We start from the raw sequence: 20,295 nt of genomic DNA on the forward strand, positions 1-20,295 counted from the left end.
GCGCCCGAGCGGCGCCGGAAATGCCCGAGCACCCCCTTGCTGGGAACGGCCCGAGCGCCGCCCGTGGCCCCGCCCCGCGCTGGGCGGGAGAGGCGGGGCCCGGCGGCTCCGTCTGGCCCCGCCCCTTCGGCGCGGTGAGGGCGGAGCGGCCGGGTCCCCGCCCCCGCCACCGGTCACGTGACGGGCCGGCGCGATGGTGGAGAAGGAGGAGGGCGGCGGCGGCGGCGGCGGCCCTGGGGGCGGGGGGGGGTTCAGCGAGGAGGAGGCGGCGCAGTATGACCGGCAGATCCGCCTCTGGGGGCTGGAGGCCCAGAAACGGTGAACGGGGGGAGGCTGAGGGTATGAGGGGGAGGGGCAAGGGGTTCAGTGGGGGAGATGGGGGGCGTGGGTGGAATGGGGGAGGGGTGTGGTGCATGTGGGAGGGGCAGGGGGATGTGGGTGTATGGGGAGGGGTGGGAGGTATGGGGGGATGGGGTGGCAGGCAGTATGGGGGAGCGGCAGGGGGATGTGGGGGACATGGGATGTAGGGGTAGGGGGGTGTGGGGGGCATGGGGGAGGATGGAGGGGTAGGGGGGATAGGGTAGCAGGCAGTGGGGGGGAGGGGCAGGGGGCTTCAGGGGGCCGCAGGCCGGGGGGTTTAAGACCCCTGGCCCCTCGGCCCACCTCGTGGGGGCTGGCTGGCCCCCGGCGCTGACCGGGTGCTCCGGCAGGCTGCGGGCCTCGCGGGTGCTGCTGGTCGGCATGAAGGGGCTGGGCGCCGAGGTGGCGAAGAACCTCATCCTGGCCGGCGTCAAGGGCCTCACGATGCTGGACCACGAGCAGGTGGGAGACACCCCCCCCTCCCCCCGACTGCCCCCCAGGGGTACGCAGGGCAGCAGCGGGGCTGGTCCCGGCGCCACGACCCTCCCTCTCGGCACCGCGAGAGACGGCCGGGCCGTGGGGGGCGGGACGGGGGCACGTGGTGCCCCAGCGTGAGGCCGTGGCGGCGGGCTCTTCCCAGCTCGCTTGCATTCCCCCGTGTCGCCGCTAGGCCGCAGCGCCGGGCCGTGCGGTGCCGTGCGGTGCGGTGCGATGTCTCAGCCGCGTCGGGAGCAGGCGGGGGAGCTGCGGGCACCGGCCTGGCCGGGCCTGCGAACCCGCCTGGCAGAGCTGAGCAGCGGGGAAGCCGTCCCTGGCGCTGCCTGCGTGTGGCTGGCGGTCCTTAGTGTGTCTGCGCCGGGGGCAAGGGGGGTGGCTGCCTGCGCTGGGGCCCGCTGCCGGCTCGGTGACCCCTCGGACTCGGAGGCTGTCGAAGGGGATTTGAACCCTTCCTGCTACTCCTGAACGAGCCTTTCGCCCTTCTGGGGTGAGCACAGCGCCACGCAGCCTTGCCTTCCCCTGCACAGAGCTGACCTGGGATGTGGGGCTCATGGATGTCGTCCCCGCCCCCGCCAGGTGCGTCAGGAGGACACGAGAGCCCAGTTCCTGATCCCCGTGGGCTCGCTGGGCCGGAACCGTGCCGAGGCCTCCCTGGAGCGGGCACAGAACCTCAACCCCATGGTCGATGTGAAGGCCGACCCCGAGGGCGTGGAGAGCAAGCCGGAGGACTTCTTCACCCAGTTCGATGCTGTAAGTGCTGGGCGCGGGGGCAGCTGTGATGCTGGCGTCCTTGCCTGGGGGACGTGGGTTTCCTCATGCAGCCGGCCCCGGGTCCCAGTGACATGGCAGGTGATGCTGCTGCTTCCAGTGAGAGCCTTTGGTGATGGGAAGCTGTGCTCTGTGGCCTCGCCTCTCTGCAGAGCCTTGGGGGAAGCCCCCAGACTTCTGATGTGGCTTAGCCTGACACGGCCCAGCAGGGATGACCAAGTGGAGCATCGCATGTTGTCCCTGTGCACGTGGGTTGTCATTGTGCCCCAGCGCCCAGGCAGAGAGAGAAGGTAGAGGCAACGAAAATGGTTTGGGGGCTTTGCACCGGGCCTCTGCTTTAAGCTTGCCTGCGTCCCACACAACAGCCTTTGTGTGCCCAGGAAAGGGACCTGGCTACTGTGGACTTCACGACAAGCTGCAGAGCTTGAGCTCTGCGGCCTGGCTTAGGCTGGGTCCTGACCTCCTAAGCAGCAGCTGTGCAGAAAAAGATCTGGGGGTGACAGGCGACAAGAAGCTGAACAGGAACCAGCAGTGTGCCCTTGTTGCCAAGAAGGCTACTGGCATCCTGGGCTGCGTTGGTAGGAGCGGTGCCAGCAGATGGAGGGAAGCAATTCTTCCCCTCTGTTCAGCATGGGGGAGGCCACATCTGGAGTGCTGTGTCCAGCTGTGGGCCCCAGTACAGAAAGGATGTGGACACACTGGAGAGAGTCCATCAGAGGGCAGTGAAAACGGTTGTGGGGCTGGGGGACATGACTGGTGAGGAGAGGCTGAGGGAAACGGGCTGATTTATTTTGGAGAAGAGAAGACTGAGGGGAGATTGAATAGCAGCCTTCAGCTCCCTGCAGGGGGGTTGCACAGGATGGAGCTGGACTGTTCTCCGTGGGGGCAGGTAACAGGACGAGGAGCGATGGGCTCAAGTTGCAGCAACGGAAGTTGAGGTTGGATATTAGGAGGAGGGTGGTGAAGCACTGGAACAGGCTCCCCAGAGAGGTGGTGGAGTCTCCATCTTTAGAGGCCCAGCTCGTCAAAGCCTTGTAGTTGGGGCTGGCGCTGCTTGGAGCAGGGGGTTGGATGAGACGCGACCTCCTGAGGTCCCTTCAGCCCTTGTTTTCTACGGTTCTATTCTATGGTTTTGTGCCCTGGTGCAGCGCAGATGGATGCTGGGGGCAGCCCCGAGGTTTAGTGGTGTTCTGCCTCCGGGCCTGTCAGCAGCAGGGGCTGACTATCGCTGCCTCCCAGGTCTGCCTGACGTGCTGCTCCCGGGACGTCATGGTGAAGGTCGACCAGATCTGCCACAAGAACAGCATCAAGTTCTTCACTGGCGACATCTTCGGTTACCACGGCTACATGTTCGCCAACCTGGGGGAGCACGAGTTTGTGGAGTAAGTGCAAATGCTGCCCGGCAGGCTGCTCTGGTTTGATCCCTGGGATTGGAGTCCTGCCCGGCAGGGTCCTGGCCTTGTCGGCCATCCCAGCACATTGAGGTGTTGAGACCTGAAGCCGTGGAGCTGCTTTCCCCCGCCCAGCAACAGAAAGCTCCCGTGGGGCGCTTGTTTGTTGGGTAATACTGGCTACATTGAGATAGGCTTGCCAGTCCCCCTGTTCTCCCAGGCCGCACCCTCCTGGGTTCTCTGCTCCAGGCTTCTGATTTGAGCTGGCTTGTGTCCCCCACAGCAGCCTTTGCGTGCCGAGAAAAGGGACCCGGCTACTGTGGACTCTGTGATGAGCTGCAGGGCTTGGGCACTGGGGCCTGGCCCACATGGTTCATAAGGGTCCATGGGTCATTGTAACTGGCCCCAGCACCTCCCAGGGAACCATGCTGTTAAACCTTCTTCCTATCACTGCAGGGAGAAGACCAAGGTCGCCAAAGTCAGCCCGGGGGTGGAAGATGGGCCGGATGCCAAGAAAGTCAAGCTGGACTCTTCCGAGACCACCATGGTGAAAAAGGTGTGTGGAAGAGCCGGGGATGAGCCAACAGACCTGCCTGCTCGGTTGTGGGGGGGTCTCAGTGTTCGCATGTGCTAGAGCGTGGCCCCTGCCGCCCAACGGAGTGATTCCTCCTTAGAGACACAAGGGCTTGGGGCACACATGGAGTGTCTCCTTGCAACTGCCTTGGCTGGGGGCCATCTCGGGAGCTGGTGGATGTGGTTCCAGCAGGATGCCCTGTTCTTCTCCTGGTGTGGTTGTGGTTGTGCTGGTCTAAGGCACCTTCCTGCGCGTGCAGCTGCCCAGGCGGGGGTTATGCTGCCTTGCCTGGACAGCACAGCGAGCGTGTCAGCTGGCCCCGTGCTCCACACCCAAACAGGAGGGCATAAAAGCTGCATTGTTGCTGCTGTCAGCTGATAGGGGAGCCCCCGTGCGTCTGGCTTGTGACCTGGGCGTGAAAGGTTCCCATGTCTTCTGGGGAAGACGAGGGAGCAGAGCCTTTCACATGTAAATGCCTCCAGGCCCTGGCATTGTGCAGGTCCCACAGCTGGAAGCTTAGCAGGGCAGTCCGGGCCTTGGGGCCCGAGCATGGAAATCCCCTCCGCTTTATCCGGCTATGAGGAGAATGCAGGCTGAGCCAGCAGATTAAGGGCCTTTGTGCGCCTCTCCTCGGCCCCTTGCTTCCGGCCGGGCCCACGCGGGGCTGGATCGGAAGGTATGGGAATATTCTCCAGCTGCCGTCCTCCCCCGACGGGGCTGGGCTCAGGTTTAGGATGCGGCGAATTCCTACAGAGTCCCCAGCAGGCCATTGCCTGGGACGGGAACTCGAGGGAGCGGCTGGGCTGGGCTGAGCAGAGCAAGCCGCTCCCTGCACTGTCCCCGGGGGGTGTCGAATGGTCTCGGCACCCAGCAGTGTTGTGGCCCCCAAACACCACCTGTGCTTCTCCTCCCGCATGTCCAGATCTTTCTGTGATACTGGCGGGTTGGGGGGCAATTCCATGCCACACAGAGGGGCTCGGGGGCTGCTTGTATATGAGGACCTGTGAGAGGTGTGAGGAGAGGAGGCGGGGGGGCCCTTCGTAATGGCTGCGGGCTAGGGTGGGAGGCCAGGTGCAGATCCCTAGCTGGTGCATTGTGCTAGAGCTCCAGCAGGACTGTCCTGGCAGCTCAGAAGTCCAAAGCACCTGATCCCTCCCCTCTCCTCTCCTCGAGGCACGGGTTGTGTATAGGATTGAGCCCCGAGGGAGCCGGTGGCAGGGCACAGGCCCTGATTTGGGGCTGCCTGCGTGACCGCACGGACAACCCCAGCTCAGGGTCATGGCTGCTATTCCAAACCACGCTCCCTAACCACCACGGGGAGGGGCTGGGGGCTCCTCTAGTGGTTGCAGCTGGTCTCAGAACGTGCGAGCAGGCCTAGGGCGCTGCCATCGTAGAAAGCCCCGTCCTGCAGGGTCCCTGCCGCCACCTGAGGAGGTGAATCATCCGTGCGCTCTCCACGGGCTGGAGCCCAAGGGCACAGCCTTGCCTGGCTCCGCGCCACCACAGGATGCCAGAGACAAGGCCCCTGTGCAAAGGCGCGAGAGCCGGAGAGGGAGGGAGGAGCCAGCCCGAGGGACCGGGGAAAGTGACTCATCGTGCTCCCCGCGGCCGGCGGCGATGAGCTAATCCCCGCTCTTGCTCCCCATGGCTCGGGGCGGTGGCAGGAGGAGGCTGAACACGGTGCTCAGCACCGCAGGAGCCCGCGCAGACCTGCACCAGCTCTGGAGCACCGTCCTCAGTGCTGCCACTGCATTACCCGTGGGCATGTGAGGACAGTGCTAGCCTGCAGCCATCCACTCGCTTCGCTCCAAGAGCCTCCTGCCCTTGGGCACTTTTCCCTGTTGGGTTCTGGGTCTGGGCTCAGCCCCCACGCTGGCCGCCTGGCTCTGCAGTCTCGGCCTCATCCTCCAGCTTCCTGGCAGAGGCTGCCGTGAGAGGCAGCCCCCTCCGCACTTGTGATGCAGCCCTAGACGCATCTTTGGCTGCCGCGCACAGAGCACGAGGGATGGTATGGTCAGGCTGGCCCGTGAAGCAGACGCTGAGCCAAGGGGGGCCCAGAGGGCGTCCCTGCGGCTGTGGGCCAGCGCTAGCAGGCAGCATCGTGCACGTGGCATTCACAGGGGGGAGAAGATGGCACCTTTGTTCTCACCGGCCATGCAGCATGAGCTGGGCAGAGCGTAGCCACCATCCCCAGCAGCCCTACAGCGGGAGGGGACTGGCATCTGCAGGGGTGTAAAAGCTTTTGCTGCCGTAGCCTGGGCAGGAGCAAGGAGGGGAGGAGATGCCATCAGGGCTGAGAGTACGGGGGTCAGGCTCTGAGCCCCAGGGGTCGGTCCCAGCATGTGGGGCTGTACTGGTCACCCCCAGCAGAGGACCCAGCCCAGTACATTGCAGGGGTCCCATTGGGAGGGAGTGAAGCCCGCCATGTTGCTCTCTGAGTCTCTCTCTGGCTTTCCTTCCGCAGCGTGTGGTTTTCTGCCAGCTGAAGGAGGCACTGGCGATCGACTGGAGCAGCGAGAAGGCCACTGCCGCACTCAAGCGCACTGCCCTGGACTATTTCCTGCTCCAAGGTGAGCAGTGCCTTTGCCTGCATGGGGTTTGGTGGGAGTGAAGGGGCAGGGGCTATGGAACCCGCCTGCCGGAAAGCACGCGGCTTTGCTCTTAGGCATCCATGTATCTGTCCTTTGCTTTGTTTGCTGGCCTGTCCTGGGTGGAAAAGGCCCAGAGCTCTTGGAGGGGCAGTTCCCGGCCTTAGCCAACAGCAGCTGCTTTGCCCTAATACATTCACAGGGTGAGGCGGGTACTGGGGTGGGGATTTGCCCCGGAGACCATCTGCTGCAGTCTCTGCCGGCTGATGCTCCCAACCGGCGCTCCCCCCACCCTCAGCACGGGCACTTCCTGTGGCAGGAGCTGGCTTTGATTTGCTCGTGTTGAGGTTGGGGCGAGTTTACCAGGGTGGCGGTGAGCTAAAAATACCCAGCGCCTGTGGAAACAGCCGCGCTCTCCGAGCGGAAGTGCCCCGCCAGCCAGGGGCTCGGCTGGCCCTGATGTGCGCTTTGCTCGCTGCCCTCTCCCTCCGTGGCGCCTGCTCCAATATCAGGGCTCATGTGGCCGCAGGCTCGGCGAAGCCGCAGCCCCAGGTGGGGCTTACCCATGACGAGTGCCAGTGCCCAGACTAGAACCCACTTCCTCCCCAGGGCTGGGGCTTTGTCAGCCCTCAGAGACCTGCCCGTGCCATGCAGCCCTCTGCTCCCCGAGCTCGCAGTGGGTTCAGAGCTACCGCTCTTGGCCAAGCCCTTCCGCCCCATCCTGAGCCTCCACTGCAGCTGCCAGTGCCTCCTGCTGCTTCCTGCCCCAGAGAGGTGGCTGGGAGGGGCCGGGTACGAGTCGGGGAATTTCCCAGTGTCTTGGGCTCCATTCCTGTCTCCTCACGGGGATGGTTTGCTGCTGTCTTGGGTCACAAGCCCCTGCCAGTGCTGCCTTTTGACTCTGACATCCCTCCAGAGCTGAAATGTTCCCCTCGATGCCTCCCGTTGCCGGAGCCAAGCTGCAGCCCCCTCAGCTGCCCGTGGACCGGGCAGGGGTCGGGAGGCCGGCTTCATGAAGGGTCCTCCCCCACAGCGGCTGGACGTAGGTGGGGGAGTGCTGACGCTCCTAAAGCTGCGGCTCCTCCGCGCCTGGTCACTACCCTCTGCAGGCACACGGGGCCTCTTGGCTGCTTTCCCAGCAGCCCCCCAGGCCCCTCAGATGTGGCCGGGGAGGGTCTGCTTGGTGCCAGCCGCCCTCCTCCTTAGCTGCCAGGCAAATGGCCCAGGTAAACATGGGCCTTGTCTGATCCATGCTAGGAGGCGCCCAGAGCAAAGGAGGCAGCTTTCGGTCTGACCCCGCGGCTTGGCTGCCCGCTGACCTGACAGCCCCTGGCCTGCACCTCCCAGCAGAGGCTGGGAATGAACAGACACGAGCCGGACCCTGAGGCTGCGCTTCAGGAAGGGGCAGTGCCAGGGTGGCCTAAGGTGGCCAGTTATGTCTCTGGGGTCTGTGGAAGGTGGGGCTGAGGCCGAGGGTCCCCGTTCCCTGGAGCCCTCCCGTCAGCGCTGTCCGCGGCGGTGGGACTCGGACGCGCTCTCCTCCCCGCAGTGCTCCTGAAGTTCCGGACGGACAAAGGCCGGGACCCCCTGCCCGAGAGCTACGCCACCGACACCGAGCTGCTGCTGCAGATACGGAGCGATGTGCTGGATGCGCTGGGTGTCGGCGCCAACCTGCTGCCCGACAGCTTCGTCAGGTGGGCACCGTGGCTCGGGCTCTGCCTGCGGAACGAGGGTCACGGGCCTGGGAGGGGATGCCCGCAACCTGCTGCTTCCGCCAGGGCCCTGTCCATGCGGGCTGTGAGTCAGCCCAGCCAGGAGGCTTGCCCCCAGCCTGGCTCCGCTCCCTGCCGAGCGGCTGTGGTTCCGCGCCGCCGGTGACCCGAGCCGTCTGGCCGTGCCGCCCTGCCTGGCGGGGCTCTGTGCCCCTCCCCTGGGGTCGTCCTGGGTAACCGCCGGGCCAAGTTTGGAGGGGCCGGGCGCAGGCAGCCCAGGCCCTGGGGCTGCGTGTTCCACCCCAGTTCCCTGTGTGGGCTGGCACATCCCCACCCTCCACCTCCCAGCGGGGAAGCCTGGGCTAGGAACTTTCCTAGGCATTGGCGCAGCCCAGCGTGCCTAGGCCTGGGCAGACAGCGGGATCCCTGTCCCTGCAGCCCTGGCTGCCCACCCTGTGGAGACTGGTGCCAGCCCGCTGTCTGGGCCCCTGGGCTGGTTGGGGAACGGTCTCTGCTGGGTGTCTTGACCAAGGGAGCAGGGCTGGGCACCCCCAGGTGGGGGCCAGGGCAAGGGACCCCCCAGCCCAGCACATGGGAGAGGTGGCAGGTCGAATCTCACTGCCCAGACACCTGATGCCAAGGGTGGGGGTAGGAGGCAGGGGCGGTGCCATGGGCTCTGCGATGCACGCCCTGTGTCTTGCTTCCGGTGCACGGGTCGGAGGAGCCCGCCCGCACCCCCAGCCCCTTGTGGCATGTTGCCACACGCCGCCCCATGTCCAGGAGCGTGCTGCTTCCCCCAGCCGCTGCATGCCAGCAGGAATGGCAGGAATGTGGTCTGGGCACACGGCGGATATTTTGGGGGTGCTATTTTTAGAAGGGCTGCGGGAAGCATGCAGGGGGGCTGGGACAAGGCGCACGGGTGCCTGGCAAGCTCCGGGCAGCGGCCGCTGCTCGGCACGTGCCCTGCCAGCCTGGGTTCGCGCTGGGCACGATGCAGGAATGGGGAGCCTGTCGCCCCATCTCATTGTCGGTGCCCGAGGGCCCCATGCTATCTCTCCCTGCCTGGGTCCCCGTCCCAAATGGAGTCAGCGAGGGCTGCAGCCCTCCTGGCCTGCAACGCGGCTGGGTGAGCTGGACTTTCGGGTGGGCATCGTGGTGGCATCAGCTGACCACACACGTTGGTTCCTTCCAGCTACTGCTTCTCCGAAATGGCTCCCGTGTGCGCTGTGGTCGGAGGCGTCTTGGGGCAGGAGATCGTGAAGGTAACGAGGAGATGGGGTCGGGGGAACGTTTCTCACTGGATAAGTGCAGGGAGCGGCTCCGCAGCACGTGCCGCTGGCTGGCGTCATGCCCTGCAGAAAGCTGTCTGGGTCTGGAGCCTGGGGTGCTGAACCGCTGCCCCGGCTCTGCCAAGGGCCCTTTCTGCCAGGGAAGGTAGTGCTGACCCGAGGGTTCCCGATGCCCCACGGTGCGGGCAGGGGGTCAGCCACGAAGCCCTGATCATGCAGGGAGACCTGGGGCAGAACCCAGGAGTCCGGCTCCCAACCCTCCCTGCAGACAGCCTGTGTGTAGCCGGATCGGGCCCCCGCCCCTGCAGCTGGGCCAGCTGACGGGCATCCTGGCTGGGTCAGTCCCCGCACCCCGTCCAGCAGCTGGGCCAGCTGACATGCATCCTGCTCCTGCTGCCCTGCCGCACTCAGCCCTGCGTTCCTGGGGTCAGGCGTGGCTGGAATTGCCACCCGCGCCCCGCACGGCTCCTGGCATCCGTTTCCCAGTCTCTAGCAGTTGGCCTGGTGCGGAGCCCCCACTGCCCAATGCTTAGGGTGTCCCAGCCTGTAGCGGGGCCACACCTGTCCCTGGCTTGCTGTTTGGTGTAGGCTGGCTTCTCCCTGCCTCAACTTACCCAGCTGTAATATGGGCCCAGTGAAGGCTCAGGCAGGGAGAATAAGGATTCTACGTGCTCTGCCATGGCAGAATCGGGCATGACTGGGCTGGTGCGGTACTGGCTCCTGAGCAGGGCACATGGGCTCACTAACACCCCTCGGCTCCTCTTCCTTCCCACCCCCAGGCGCTGTCGCAGCGGGATCCACCGCTCAACAACTTCTTCTTCTTCGATGGCATCAAAGGGAACGGGGTTGTCGAGTGCTTGGGACCCAGCTGAGCCGGGCCCCCGGGGCCGGGCTGCGGCCTGCCCTCGAGCACAGGTTAGACGCTCAGCCTGAGCGGAGCTGGCGGTGCGGGGCTGGCAGGGGTCCCAGCTCCTCAATAAAAGGTTGTTGTTCCCACCTCGTCTCATTTGCACCCTTTTTGGCCAGGGCGGGAGACGCTGGCCTGGGCATTCTCGCTGCAGTAGGCACCGCCGTGGTCCTGATCACGGCTGGGCCAGGGCCTCGTGGTCTATCTCTACACAGCTCGGTCATGCCTTGGCACTGCACGTGCTCTGCCCATGTCCAGGTGGGGCGGGGCGGCAGAGCCTGGGGAAATCCCTGCCGCTCCTGCCCGCAGGTCCATTTTTAGCCTTTGGAAGCAATTCACTAAGTGGCACTTAGCAGGGAGGGGTCACCCATGCCTTTAACCCCTCTCCTGCCGGCCCATCCCGCAGGGAGGGGGCTGGGACACACTGCCCGAGGGCCACCACGGCGGACAAGCACCAGCAGCCGCAGCTTTGCCGAAATCCGTTTTTATTGAAAAGAAACGTACAAAAGGAGGAACTGATCATGTACAGCGCGTGTCCCCTATGTACAGCCCCCTCCCGTGTCCCCCTATGTACAGCCCCCCTCCCACACCCCCTCCCCCCCTATATACAGGCTCCATGTACAGTATTTACAAAGTGCTGCAGCTGCGCCCGGACCCCGCGCCCGCCTGGACCCAGGGTGGGGGGGTCTAGCTGCCCTCTCCTTGCTCCCCAGCCTGCGTTGCCCCCCTGCACATCCCCCCGCGCGGAGCTCTGACCCGGTCCAGCAATAAATAAATAAATAGAAAGTGCCCGGGCGGGGGGGGGGGCACTGTCAGCGAGGGCAGCGCCCGGGCGCTCCGGTGCAGCCCGCGGTGCACTTGGTGGCTCCTTGCCCGGGCCGGGCCGCGGGTCTAGTTGGGGTCCTGGTTGGGCATCATGGCGTCCTGCAGGTTGCAGATGGTGTCCAGCAGCTGGGCCACGAAGCGGCAGAAGTGGCCCCACAGCGTGTCCCGGGGCTGCGAGGCGGAGCAGCACCTGGTCAGCCAGAGCCCGGACCCCGCATCTGCCCCGGATGGCCATGGCCGCCGTGCTGCCCGCCCGCACTGAGCTGCCTGCCGCCGGCTCCCGGCCTTAAATACCCGCTGCTATTTATAGGCTGTGAGTCAGCGGCTGGCTCCCCCGCCCGCACGCCAGCCCGGCCTCCTGCGCAAACAAGCCCTCCGCCAGGCGAGGGAGCCGGGCAGGTGCCAGGGCCCGGATGCCTGGGTCCCACCCCCGGCCCCCACTCACCTGCCTGGCATGTGCCTGCTCGAAGGCATCGCCCATGCGGCGCAGCTGGGCGCCCACCGCCTGCTCCGGGCTCTGCAGGGCGCTGGGTAGGTGCCCGTTGGGCACCGCCGGCTCCGTGGGCAGCCCCTCGTCCTCCGTGGGCAGGGGCTCTCCTGGGGGCCGAGCAGACGGCGGCGTCAGGGCGCAGCTGGGCCGAGGGCTGCAGGGGGGTCGCGCCCCTTGCCCGTGGGGTGGGGGAGATGCCAGCCTGGCGGGGTCAGCCGGGGGCACGGGGCAGGCAGACTAAGGGCACCTGGGGGCACAAAGCAGCTGGACCAGGGGCAAGTGTGCGCCTGGGGCACCTGGAGGGAAGGGGGCACCCCGACCCGGGGCATCTGGAGGGAAGGGGAGGGGGCACCCTGACCCGGGGCACCTGGAGGGAAGGGGGCACCCCGACCCGGGGCATCTGGAGGGAAGGGGAGGGGGCACCCCGACCCGGGGCATCTGGAGGGAAGGGGAGGGGGCACCCTGACCCGGGGCAACTGGAGGGAAGGGGAGGGGGCACCCCGACCCGGGGCATCTGGAGGGAAGGGGAGGGGGCACCCCGACCCGGGGCACCTGGAGAGAAGGGAAGGGGGCACCCCGACCCGGGGCACCTGGAGGGAAGGGGAGGGGGCACCCCGACCCGGGGCACCTGGGCAGGAGGGGGGCGGGCACTCACCGGGGCTGCGGCGGCGGCGGGCGCGGGCGGGCACGTGGCGGGCGCCGAGGCGGCAGCTCAGGCCGGGCGGCAGCGGGGCGAGGCGGGCGGCAGGCGGGCGGCCCGGGGACGCGGGCAGGGACAGGGGCAGCGGCAGGCGCTGGGCGGCTGGCGGGCGGCTCCCCTCGGGCGCAGCTCGGGCCATGGCGCTCGGGGGGCTCTGCGGGCGGCGGCGGCGGGAGCGGGGTCAGATCTCGCGCCCCCCCCGCGCCCCGCCAGGGGGCGCCAGGGCTAGTAAACAAACCGCGCCCCCCGGCCGCCCCGCATCCCCCGGCCCGGCCCGGCCCGGCCCGGCCCGGCCCGGCCCGGCCCGGCCCCGCGCCGCTCCGCACTCACGGCAGCTGCATGAACCCTGCAGGCGGCGGCAGCGACCGGGCGGCGGCGGCGGCGGGTCCGTCTGCAGCGGCGGCGGAGCCCGGGCTGGGACTGGCCCCGCCCCCTGACGTCACCGCCCCGCCCCGCCCCCCGCCAGGCAAGTTCGGGCTTGTGCTGCCCGAGGGGCGGGGCCACCTCCCCCCCCCCCCGCTCTGCCACCGCCCGCCCGCGCCGCCCCGGCCCGGCCGCGTCCCCCAGCCCCGCCCGGCCCCGAGGGGGGGTCGCGCGCCCGGCCCCCCCCCAGCGGCCGCGGGGCCGGGAATTCCCCGCCGGGGGGGCGGGATGCGGCGGCGCCCGGTAACAGCGGCCGGGACCAACCAGGCGGCGCCGGCCGCGCGCGGCCAATCGCGAGCGGCCCCGCCCTCCCCGGACCGCCCCCCCGCATCCGTTGCCATGGGAACGGCGCCCTGGACCGCGAGCAAGGGACCCCCCCCCAGTTTGGTGCAACTCGCTCCCGACCTGCAGCCCCCCCCCCCCCACGACCCCCAGCCCTGCCCTGCCCCCCCCCGGGGATTCCCCACCTCGGGGCCCCTCGGGGAAATTCCCGCCTGGGGGAGGGGCGGCGGCAGCTGCTGACCCCTGCCCCCCCGCCCCCCCCGTCCCGGGGCTGCGGGACACTCACGGCACCAACCTGCAACCAGCGCTGGGGGGGGCGGGGGGGGCACGCGGCTGCCGCCGGGCCTGGGCGCAGGGGGGAGGGCAGGGGGCAGCGCGGGGCTGAGTGAAGCCCCCCCCCCGATCTGCCATCGCCCCCCCGCAGCAGACCCCCGCCTCTGCCCGCGCATGCGGCTGCCGAGGGGAGTTTGCCCAGTGACAGCGCCGGCCACTCACCACGGCCGGGGGAGGCGGGGGGGGGGGCAAGGCAGGCCGCCCCCCCCCCCCCCCCCCCCCCGGGCTGCGACCCTGCGAGTGTCAGCCGTCTCAGCCCCGGGGGGCGGGGGGCACAGCTGGGGTCTCTCTCCCCGCTACCAGGCCCTTCTCTGCACAGCTGGATTGCCCCCCCCCACAGCTGGAGACCCCCCCAGCCCAGCTGCAGCCTTCTGGCAGCTGCACGACCCCCCCCCCCACACACACACAGCTGGAGACCCCTGGCACAGCTGGACCCCCCCCGTTGGAGCCCCTCCAGCACAGCTGGGTTGGCCCCACAGCTGGCACCCTGGGCACTAGGCAGGAAGGATTCCCCCCCCCCCGCCCACGCGGGGTCTCTGCCCCCGCAGGATCGGGCCCCTGCAGCACCCCGGAGCGGAACTATGACATCAGCCCGTCACCTGAGCTGCCGCCAGGCCTCCAAAAGCCCCACTGAGGTCACAGGTGAGGTCATCGGGGGAACCCCCCCCTCCAGGGCTGGGGGCAGCTCCCTGCTGAGCGGAGCCCGGAAACCTGGTGGCCGGTGCCGCCCCCCCCGGGCCCGGGCCCGCACCCCAGTGCAGCACAACCCCCCCCCACGACCCCGCTGCGACCCGCCCCGCCCGCGTTAGTGCCGCCCCGCCGCGCCGCGCCGCCCCCCCACAATCAGCTGGACCCCTGCCCCCCCCGCCGGCTCTCATTGGCCGCCGCGGAGCCGAGCGCAGCCAATCGCTGCCGGGGGGGGGCTGTTTCCAAAGGAAGAGCGCGGAATACCCCCCCCCGCTCGGACTCCTGGGTCCCAGCCCGGGGGGGCGGGGCAGACTCCAGGGGTCTTTTTAGGGTGTTTTTTGGGGGGGGCCAGGCCCCTGCTAAGCTGTAGGCACCCCCAGGGGGGCAGGGCTGCGGGAGGGGCAGGGGCTCTGCCACCGCCTCCCCGGGGTCCCTGGGCGAGTCTCCGCACCTCGGGGCTGGGCGCAGCCGCGGACCCCCAGACCTCCCGGGGGGGCCGCGTAGCCCCTGTCCCGAGCATCCCCCCCCAGCACCATCCCGTATCCTCCCGCCAGTGCGGGCTCGGGCCGCAGCCAATCAGCGCGCAGCAGGAAGAGGAGCTGCCATGGAAACAAGGGATGGAGCTGGGGGGCGGCACCTTCGCGGGCAGCCAGTGCCAGGGCGGGGGGGGGGGTCCGGACAACACACGGGGGGGCGGGGCACCCGCAGGGCTGCGGGGGGGGGCATCGTTAGGTCCCAGTGTTAACGGGGGTGCGGGGGGGAGCGCGCCCCCCCCCCGGCATCGTTAGGCTCCAGCGTTAACACGGGGCGCCACGGCGCCACCTGGCGGATGCATGGGCAGCGGCTGGGGGCGGGGCTAAGGGTGCGGGCGGGGGGGCCCACGTGCCGAGGCCGCTTTACGAGCCCCCCCCCAGTCGGAAGCGGAAATGTGTGCCACGTGGGGGGGGCGGAGTGGCGCCCGGGTTCCGTCCCAGCTGCCGGGAAAGGCGGCCTGGTAGGTCGGGGGGGGGGCCCTCATGCCTGGGCCCCCCCCCAAGTCTGGGGGGTCAGTGGGGGGCGTAGGGGCGCGGACACCTGGGTGCTTCCTAGGTGGGGGGGCTAGTGCTTGGGTCCCCAGGAGATGGGGGTGCCTGAGGGTCCAGCCTGACCGCCCCCCCCCCATTGCAGAGTGGAGCAGAGCCGCGCGGCGCGGTGCCCGCCGGGATGGTGAGTGTGTGGGTCCCGCGCTGGGCAGGGGGATCTGGCCCCGGGGGCGGCGTGGGGCTCTCGCCCTGCTCTGCCCGGGGTCCGGGTGTTCCCCCCCCGCCCCGGCACCCCCAGCTCTGCCTCCCCCCAGTCGGCCGCGCTGGACCTGAAGTCGAAGGAGGAGAAGGACGCGGAGCTGGACCGGCGCATCGCGGCGCTGCACAAGAAGAACGAGGCTTTTCTCCGGCGCTACCAGGTGGGGCCGCCCGGCCGCCCCTCCTCGCCGCCGTCTGGGTGGCACACGCGTGTGCCCTGGCCCCGCTGTCCCGCGTTGCCGTCGTCCTCCGGGAGGCTCCACGTGCCCCCGGGCGCGCTGGGGACGGGATGCCCGGCGTGGGTGGTCTGATCCCCCCCCCGCCCCGTGTCTGCAGGAGATCGAGGAGGACCGGAAGCGAGCGGAGCAGGAGGGCATCGCCGTGACGGCGGCGCGCCGGCCGCGCACCAGCGAGAGCGACGCGGAGCGCCCGCGCGGCGACAAGAATCTCTCCCTCGTCGTCCAGGTTGCGCTGAGCCCGGGGGTGAGAGCCGGGGCCGGGAGGGGAGGGCAGGGGAGGGGGAGGACGTGCCCAGCCCGGACCCTCACCCTTTTCTCTTTCCGCCGCCGCAGGAGAAGCGCGTCGTCAGCGACCGGCGCTCACCCACGGCCCCCAAGCCCGGGCGCTCGGCTCCCCGCGGCGCGGGGCGTGCGGGGCCCTACCCCTCCAGCCGCTCGCCGCGGGGGGAGCCCCCCAGCCAGCCCCCTTGGGAAGGGGCGGGGGGTGCTGGCGGGGATGCGGCGCTCCCTGGCGAGCGCGGGGGTGGGGGCCGGGGCCGGCGCTTCCGGGGCCGCGGAGGGGCCGGCGCGGTGCTGGCGGCCGGAGACGCCGGACCCGACCGGAAGTCCAAGGTGACGTGGGCACGGCTGGGGGCGTGTGCGGGGTGTGGGGGTCTCCCCTGCCGGGGAGGGGGCACCTGGCTGACCCGGCGCCCCTGTTTCCGGCAGGAGTGGGAGGAGCGGAGGCGGCAGAACATCGAGAAGATGAACGAGGAGATGGAGAAGATCGCGGAGTATGAGCGCAACCAGCGGGTGCGTGGGGGGCCGGGGGGGGATGGGATGGGGGAGCCCGGGGTCGGGGGCCGCAGCGACGGAGCCGCGTCTCGCCGCAGGACGGGCTGCGCGAGAGGAACCCGGTGCGCAACTTCCTGGATGACCCACGGCGCAGCGGCCCCTTCCAGGAGGTCGACCGCAAGGAGGGGAGCCGGCGCCACGGACGCAACTGGGGGGGCTCCGACTTCGACAAGGTCAAGACAGGCATGGAGCGCGAGAAGGAGTGGCGCACCCCGGTATGGCCTGGCGCTGGGCGCCAGGGGCTGGGGTGAGGTGGGGCGCGGCAGTAGGGGCTGAGCTGCGTTTCCTCCGACTTCCAGGGTCAGCGGCCAGGCCCCAGGGGCCGGGGGGCGCTGGACATGACGCTGTCCATGACGGGCCGGGAGCGCGCCGAGTACATGCGCTGGAAGCAGGAGCGGGAGCAGATCGACCAGGAGCGGCTGGCGCGGCATCGCAAGCCCACGGGCCAGTGGCGCCGGGAGTGGGACGCCGAGAAGACGGACACCATGTAAGGGGCGGCGGGGGCAGGACCCTACAGCTAGGTAGGGCTGCGGGGTTTCCTCTAGCGGGGGGCAGCTAGCCACGGTCGCGTTCACCCGCCTGCGTCTGCCTCGTAGGTTCAAGGAAGGGTCTGCGCCAGCGCCGGGCCCGGATGGAGGCAGCCGGCAGGGTAAGTAGGAAGACTGATGTAGGTGCAGGGGTGTCCCGAGCAGCACCCTTGGGACGGAGCCATCTGGATCGGGGTCCCTGGCACGGTCACAGTGTGGCTGGCACCCTCGTGGCTCCTTGTAAGATCCTGTGTCCCCACAGACGAGAGCCGGCGCCCGCCCAAGCCACCCACCTTCGGGGAGTTCCTGTCCGAGCACCGCAGCGAGCGCCGCAGGAAGGGCCGCGGCCGGGGCGGGGGCACCTCCACCAAGCCCTACAGGTACCAGCCGAGGGGTACCTCTCCTGGGGGTGCAGCGGTGGCTCTGGGGGGCGGCTGCACTGGGTTACTGACACCTTTTCCCCCCCTCCCAGCATGCACGACAACCGCTGGGAGGAGAAGGAGACGCTGCCTCCAGCTGAGGAGAGCGACTGCAGCCCGGGGCCGAGGGTAAGACCTGGGGTGGGAGGGGGCCGCGCAGCCCAGTCCCCTGCGCCTCCTGCGTGGTGGCATCTCCGCAGCCTCCAGCGCCAGGCGCTTGCCCACCTGGTGCCATGAGGGAGCTCAGCTGGGACATCGCTTCCCCCCGTGCCCGCAGGGAGAGGCCGTGAGCCCGGCTGCCCAGACACCCCCAGAGCCACCAGCACCTCCAGTCCCCGAGGAAGACGAGGACCAGTGGGAGGATGTCAGTGGCGAGGAAGAGGAGGAAGACGAGGGGGATGAGGAGGAGGATGAAGACGGGTCTGGGTCATCGGACGAGGACAAGGCACCTCCTCCGGGCTCCCCCAAGGCGCAGCGGGCCCCAAAGGCCGGGCGGGGGGCGGCCCCCAAGCTGGCCATGCCCCCGGCAGGGGTCCCGGCTGGCGAAGGCAAACCCCTCAGCCCCTTCTCCCCGGTCGAGGGCTACCGGCCTGTCTCGGACTGGGGTGAGGAGATGGAGCTGAACTCGCCGCGTGGCAACCTGGGGCACAGTCCCCTGCAGGGCCTTGGTGCTGGCCCCCAGGCTCAGGGAGTCAGCGTGGCTGGAGCGGCCACAGGTACGTGAGTCGTGTGCAGTGGGGGGAGTCGGGGATGGGGATGGTGACCCCTCCCCGGCGTGGATGCAGCTCTGCAGGACCAGGGCGGGCGGTCCCCGTCACAGGGAGCTGAGCCAGCCGGTCTCCCGTAGACCTGAGCCCCCCAGCGCCCAGCGAGTGCCCGGGAGGGCAGGGAGCACCAGAGGCCGCGCGGCAGGAGGCGGCCGAGCCCGTGGGGGATGCGGAGGCGCCGGCAGCCCCTGGCATGACGGAGGCACCGGAGTCGGTGACCCCCACAGCCACCACGGAGCTTGAGGCACCAGGTGCCAGGGTCTGCACTGAGCTGGGGAGGATGGCGGGGCAGGGGCTGATAGCGGTTTGGGTCCCTTTGGCCAAAGGGGAGGGACAGAGAATCTGCCTGGGCTGGGTGTGGGCTCCTCCATCCCTCAGCCAGCTGGTCTTGTTTCTGGCCTGGCTTAGGATGGCGGGGGAGAGAAAAATCCCTTGTCCTTGCCCAGCTTGGGGGCCCAGAGAGGCTGTGCATCCCCTGTGACATGGGTCGGGGGGTCCTGACCATTGCCTGACACCCTCCGTTCTCCCCGCAGGTGTCGCGGTGACGCCGCCCGCCGCTGAGCCGGCTCCGGGCACGGTGGAGATCACGGACTTTGCACGGGTGCGTTTCCGTAAGAGCTCGCCCTCTCCGGCCAGCCGCTAGCGGGGCCCCGGCTGCCTTCGCCCATCTCTCCAGCTCTGTCTTTCTCTCTGCTGCTCACCTGGCTCTGCTAACGCCGCGACTAACCCGCCCGCCGGCCGTGCCCCGCACGGGGGGACTGTGGGGCTGCAGCTTTGGCTCCAGGACGCGCTTTGCACCAAGGAGAGGCAGGGACGGGCACTGGGCTCGCTGGAGCCCAGTGCAGGGGGTAGCTGGTGCCATGCCCTGCTGCTGCCGCCCCTCGGGAGACTGTGACTTGTGGGGGGCGCGGGCGGGGGGCTGCCAGCAGTGTCTGTACGCCTGTCCGGGTGCATTAAAACAGCTCACTGAACAGCCCCGGGACTGGTCTTTCCCTGTAGCGTGTAGTCAAATGCTGTGGGTGGGAGGGGACAGGGACCGGCCCCTGCCCCGGCTGAGGGCATTGGCTTGGGGGCAGCAAAAGAGGACTTGCCCCCTTGCAGCTGGGCACGTTGGAGCCAGCGCACATCCATCCTGCGGCTGCCCTGGCTTTGCCCACCACAATGCTGCTGGCCACGAGGCTGTGGTTCACCAGTCTCGAGGTCCCCTTGGGATTCTGCTTTCGCTTCCTTCTCGACTGCCGAAGCGTCCCCGGACATCTCCAATGCTTTCCCATGGGATCCCCGTGGGTTGCATCCTGCGAGTGGCATCTGCTCTGCTCACCGAGCTAACACTACGCGGGCCCCCTCGGCGCTGCGGGACCCGGCTGAGAACCGCTGGGCTGCATGCAGAGGCTGGGAGCTGTCGCAGGTCTCCGCGGTGTCCCGGGCACGCTTGGTTCAGCTGCATGTCCCCCCCCCCCCCCCCCCCCCGTGAGCGTGACTCTGCTTGGCCTGCTTCCAGCAAGGGTGGGGGGCCACGCTGGGCTGGTAGTGGAGGTGAGGGAACTGGGGGCTGCAGCAGCCGAGGTCACTAGGAGGCCGCCCTGCATCCTTAGAGGCTGCATCCTGCCTGCAATGAAGGGTCAAGTTCCTTGCACCCAAATCAGGTCTACGGGGGATGTTTGGGTGGGGGTCCGGCCTCAAAACGGGAAGTGGACAGCTGCTGCCAGGACCCTGTGACAGGTCTCCAGTGTACATTGAAGGGGAGGGACCACCATGACATCAGCCCTGGGGTTGTGGGCTCTGCTGCACATGCGAGTGGGGGGGGTGCAAAGAGCTGCAGTCCTGGGCCGTGCACCCTGCCGGGGTTGAGCTCACAGCCCTTCTCTCTCCCCCTCTTGCAGGGCAGCGGAGGGCCCTGACCCACTCGTCCAGGACCCTGCAGCCTGCTGAGCCTTTCCGAGTAGCGGGGTCTTCGGAGGGACGTGGCCTCACCATGCATCTTGCTGCGGTTCAGCCGTTGGCCTCGCTCCGGGGACTCGCTTGTGGGCCTGCAGGGGCAAAGGGGGCAGAGACCCTTCCCGCAGCTGGCGCCGGAGGGGCTGCGGGGGCCTGGCTGTCGGGGCGGGTGGAGCTGTGCCCTTGAGGTTGCCTCTCGTACCCCAGGGGAGCCCGTCTGGCCCCCAGTGCCCAGGGGATGTTAACCCTCTGCTGCCTGCACCTGGCTGGCACAGGGCGCCGGGCTTCCCCGCTGTCCCCCGGGAAGCTTCGTTCTCCCATCGGACGCCGGTGAGCGGTTTCTTCCTGGGCTGCTTTGTATTGTGTCAGGACCGACCGTGTCTCCTCTCTTCTGTTTCTTACAATAAAGTGGGGACAAGCCCTTGGTCCCCACCGTGCTCTCCCCATGCCCTGGGCTGGATGTG

The 20,295-nt window shown here is 69.0% G+C and overlaps 2 protein-coding genes across 6 annotated transcripts; both read left to right on the forward strand.

Moving 5' to 3' along the window:
• The first annotated feature begins 178 nt into the window (after nt 1-178).
• On the forward strand, nt 179-10,176 carry SAE1 (SUMO1 activating enzyme subunit 1). Its single transcript, XM_059718314.1, has 9 exons — nt 179-318; nt 711-822; nt 1,435-1,608; nt 2,866-3,008; nt 3,474-3,573; nt 6,056-6,161; nt 7,729-7,873; nt 9,084-9,153; nt 9,960-10,176. The coding sequence occupies exons 1-9, from the start codon at nt 194-196 to the stop codon at nt 10,050-10,052; spliced, it is 1,068 nt and encodes a 355-aa protein (XP_059574297.1). The 5' UTR covers nt 179-193; the 3' UTR covers nt 10,053-10,176.
• Nucleotides 10,177-13,620: 3,444 nt separating this feature from the next.
• CCDC9 (coiled-coil domain containing 9) lies at nt 13,621-20,273 on the forward strand. Of its 5 annotated transcripts, none has more exons than XM_059718311.1 (15): nt 13,621-13,782; nt 14,995-15,033; nt 15,164-15,268; nt 15,444-15,590; nt 15,680-15,958; nt 16,055-16,138; nt 16,219-16,395; nt 16,480-16,667; nt 16,777-16,829; nt 16,970-17,087; nt 17,180-17,255; nt 17,404-17,842; nt 17,974-18,144; nt 18,427-18,494; nt 19,777-20,273. In XM_059718311.1, exons 2-15 carry the CDS (start codon nt 15,031-15,033, stop codon nt 19,792-19,794), a joined length of 1,926 nt encoding a protein of 641 aa, XP_059574294.1. In that variant the 5' UTR covers nt 13,621-13,782; nt 14,995-15,030; the 3' UTR covers nt 19,795-20,273. The 5 variants fall into 5 exon arrangements, 4 of the variants coding, with proteins under 4 accessions (XP_059574294.1, XP_059574291.1, XP_059574292.1 ...); XR_009457341.1 differs by lacking the exon at nt 13,621-13,782 and adding an exon at nt 14,642-14,821 and having other exon boundaries at nt 17,974-18,152; XM_059718308.1 differs by lacking the exon at nt 13,621-13,782 and adding an exon at nt 14,642-14,821.
• The last annotated feature ends 22 nt before the right edge of the window (nt 20,274-20,295 follow it).

This window comes from Alligator mississippiensis, chromosome 15, assembly GCF_030867095.1.
Source record: "Alligator mississippiensis isolate rAllMis1 chromosome 15, rAllMis1, whole genome shotgun sequence".
Classification (NCBI taxonomy): domain Eukaryota; kingdom Metazoa; phylum Chordata; order Crocodylia; family Alligatoridae; genus Alligator; species Alligator mississippiensis.

Coding starts and splice junctions, on each gene's coding strand:
- SAE1 (XM_059718314.1), top strand. CDS start 194: ATGGTGGAGAAGGAGGAGGGCGGCGGCGGCGGCGGCGGCCCTGGGGGC. Junction 823..1,434: donor CGATGCTGGACCACGAGCAG/GTGGGAGACACC, acceptor CGCCCCCGCCAG/GTGCGTCAGGAGGACACGAG. Junction 6,162..7,728: donor GGACTATTTCCTGCTCCAAG/GTGAGCAGTGCC, acceptor TCCTCCCCGCAG/TGCTCCTGAAGTTCCGGACG.
- CCDC9 (XM_059718308.1), top strand. CDS start 14,657: ATGCATGGGCAGCGGCTGGGGGCGGGGCTAAGGGTGCGGGCGGGGGGG. Junction 15,959..16,054: donor GACCCGACCGGAAGTCCAAG/GTGACGTGGGCA, acceptor TGTTTCCGGCAG/GAGTGGGAGGAGCGGAGGCG. Junction 16,139..16,218: donor AGTATGAGCGCAACCAGCGG/GTGCGTGGGGGG, acceptor GTCTCGCCGCAG/GACGGGCTGCGCGAGAGGAA.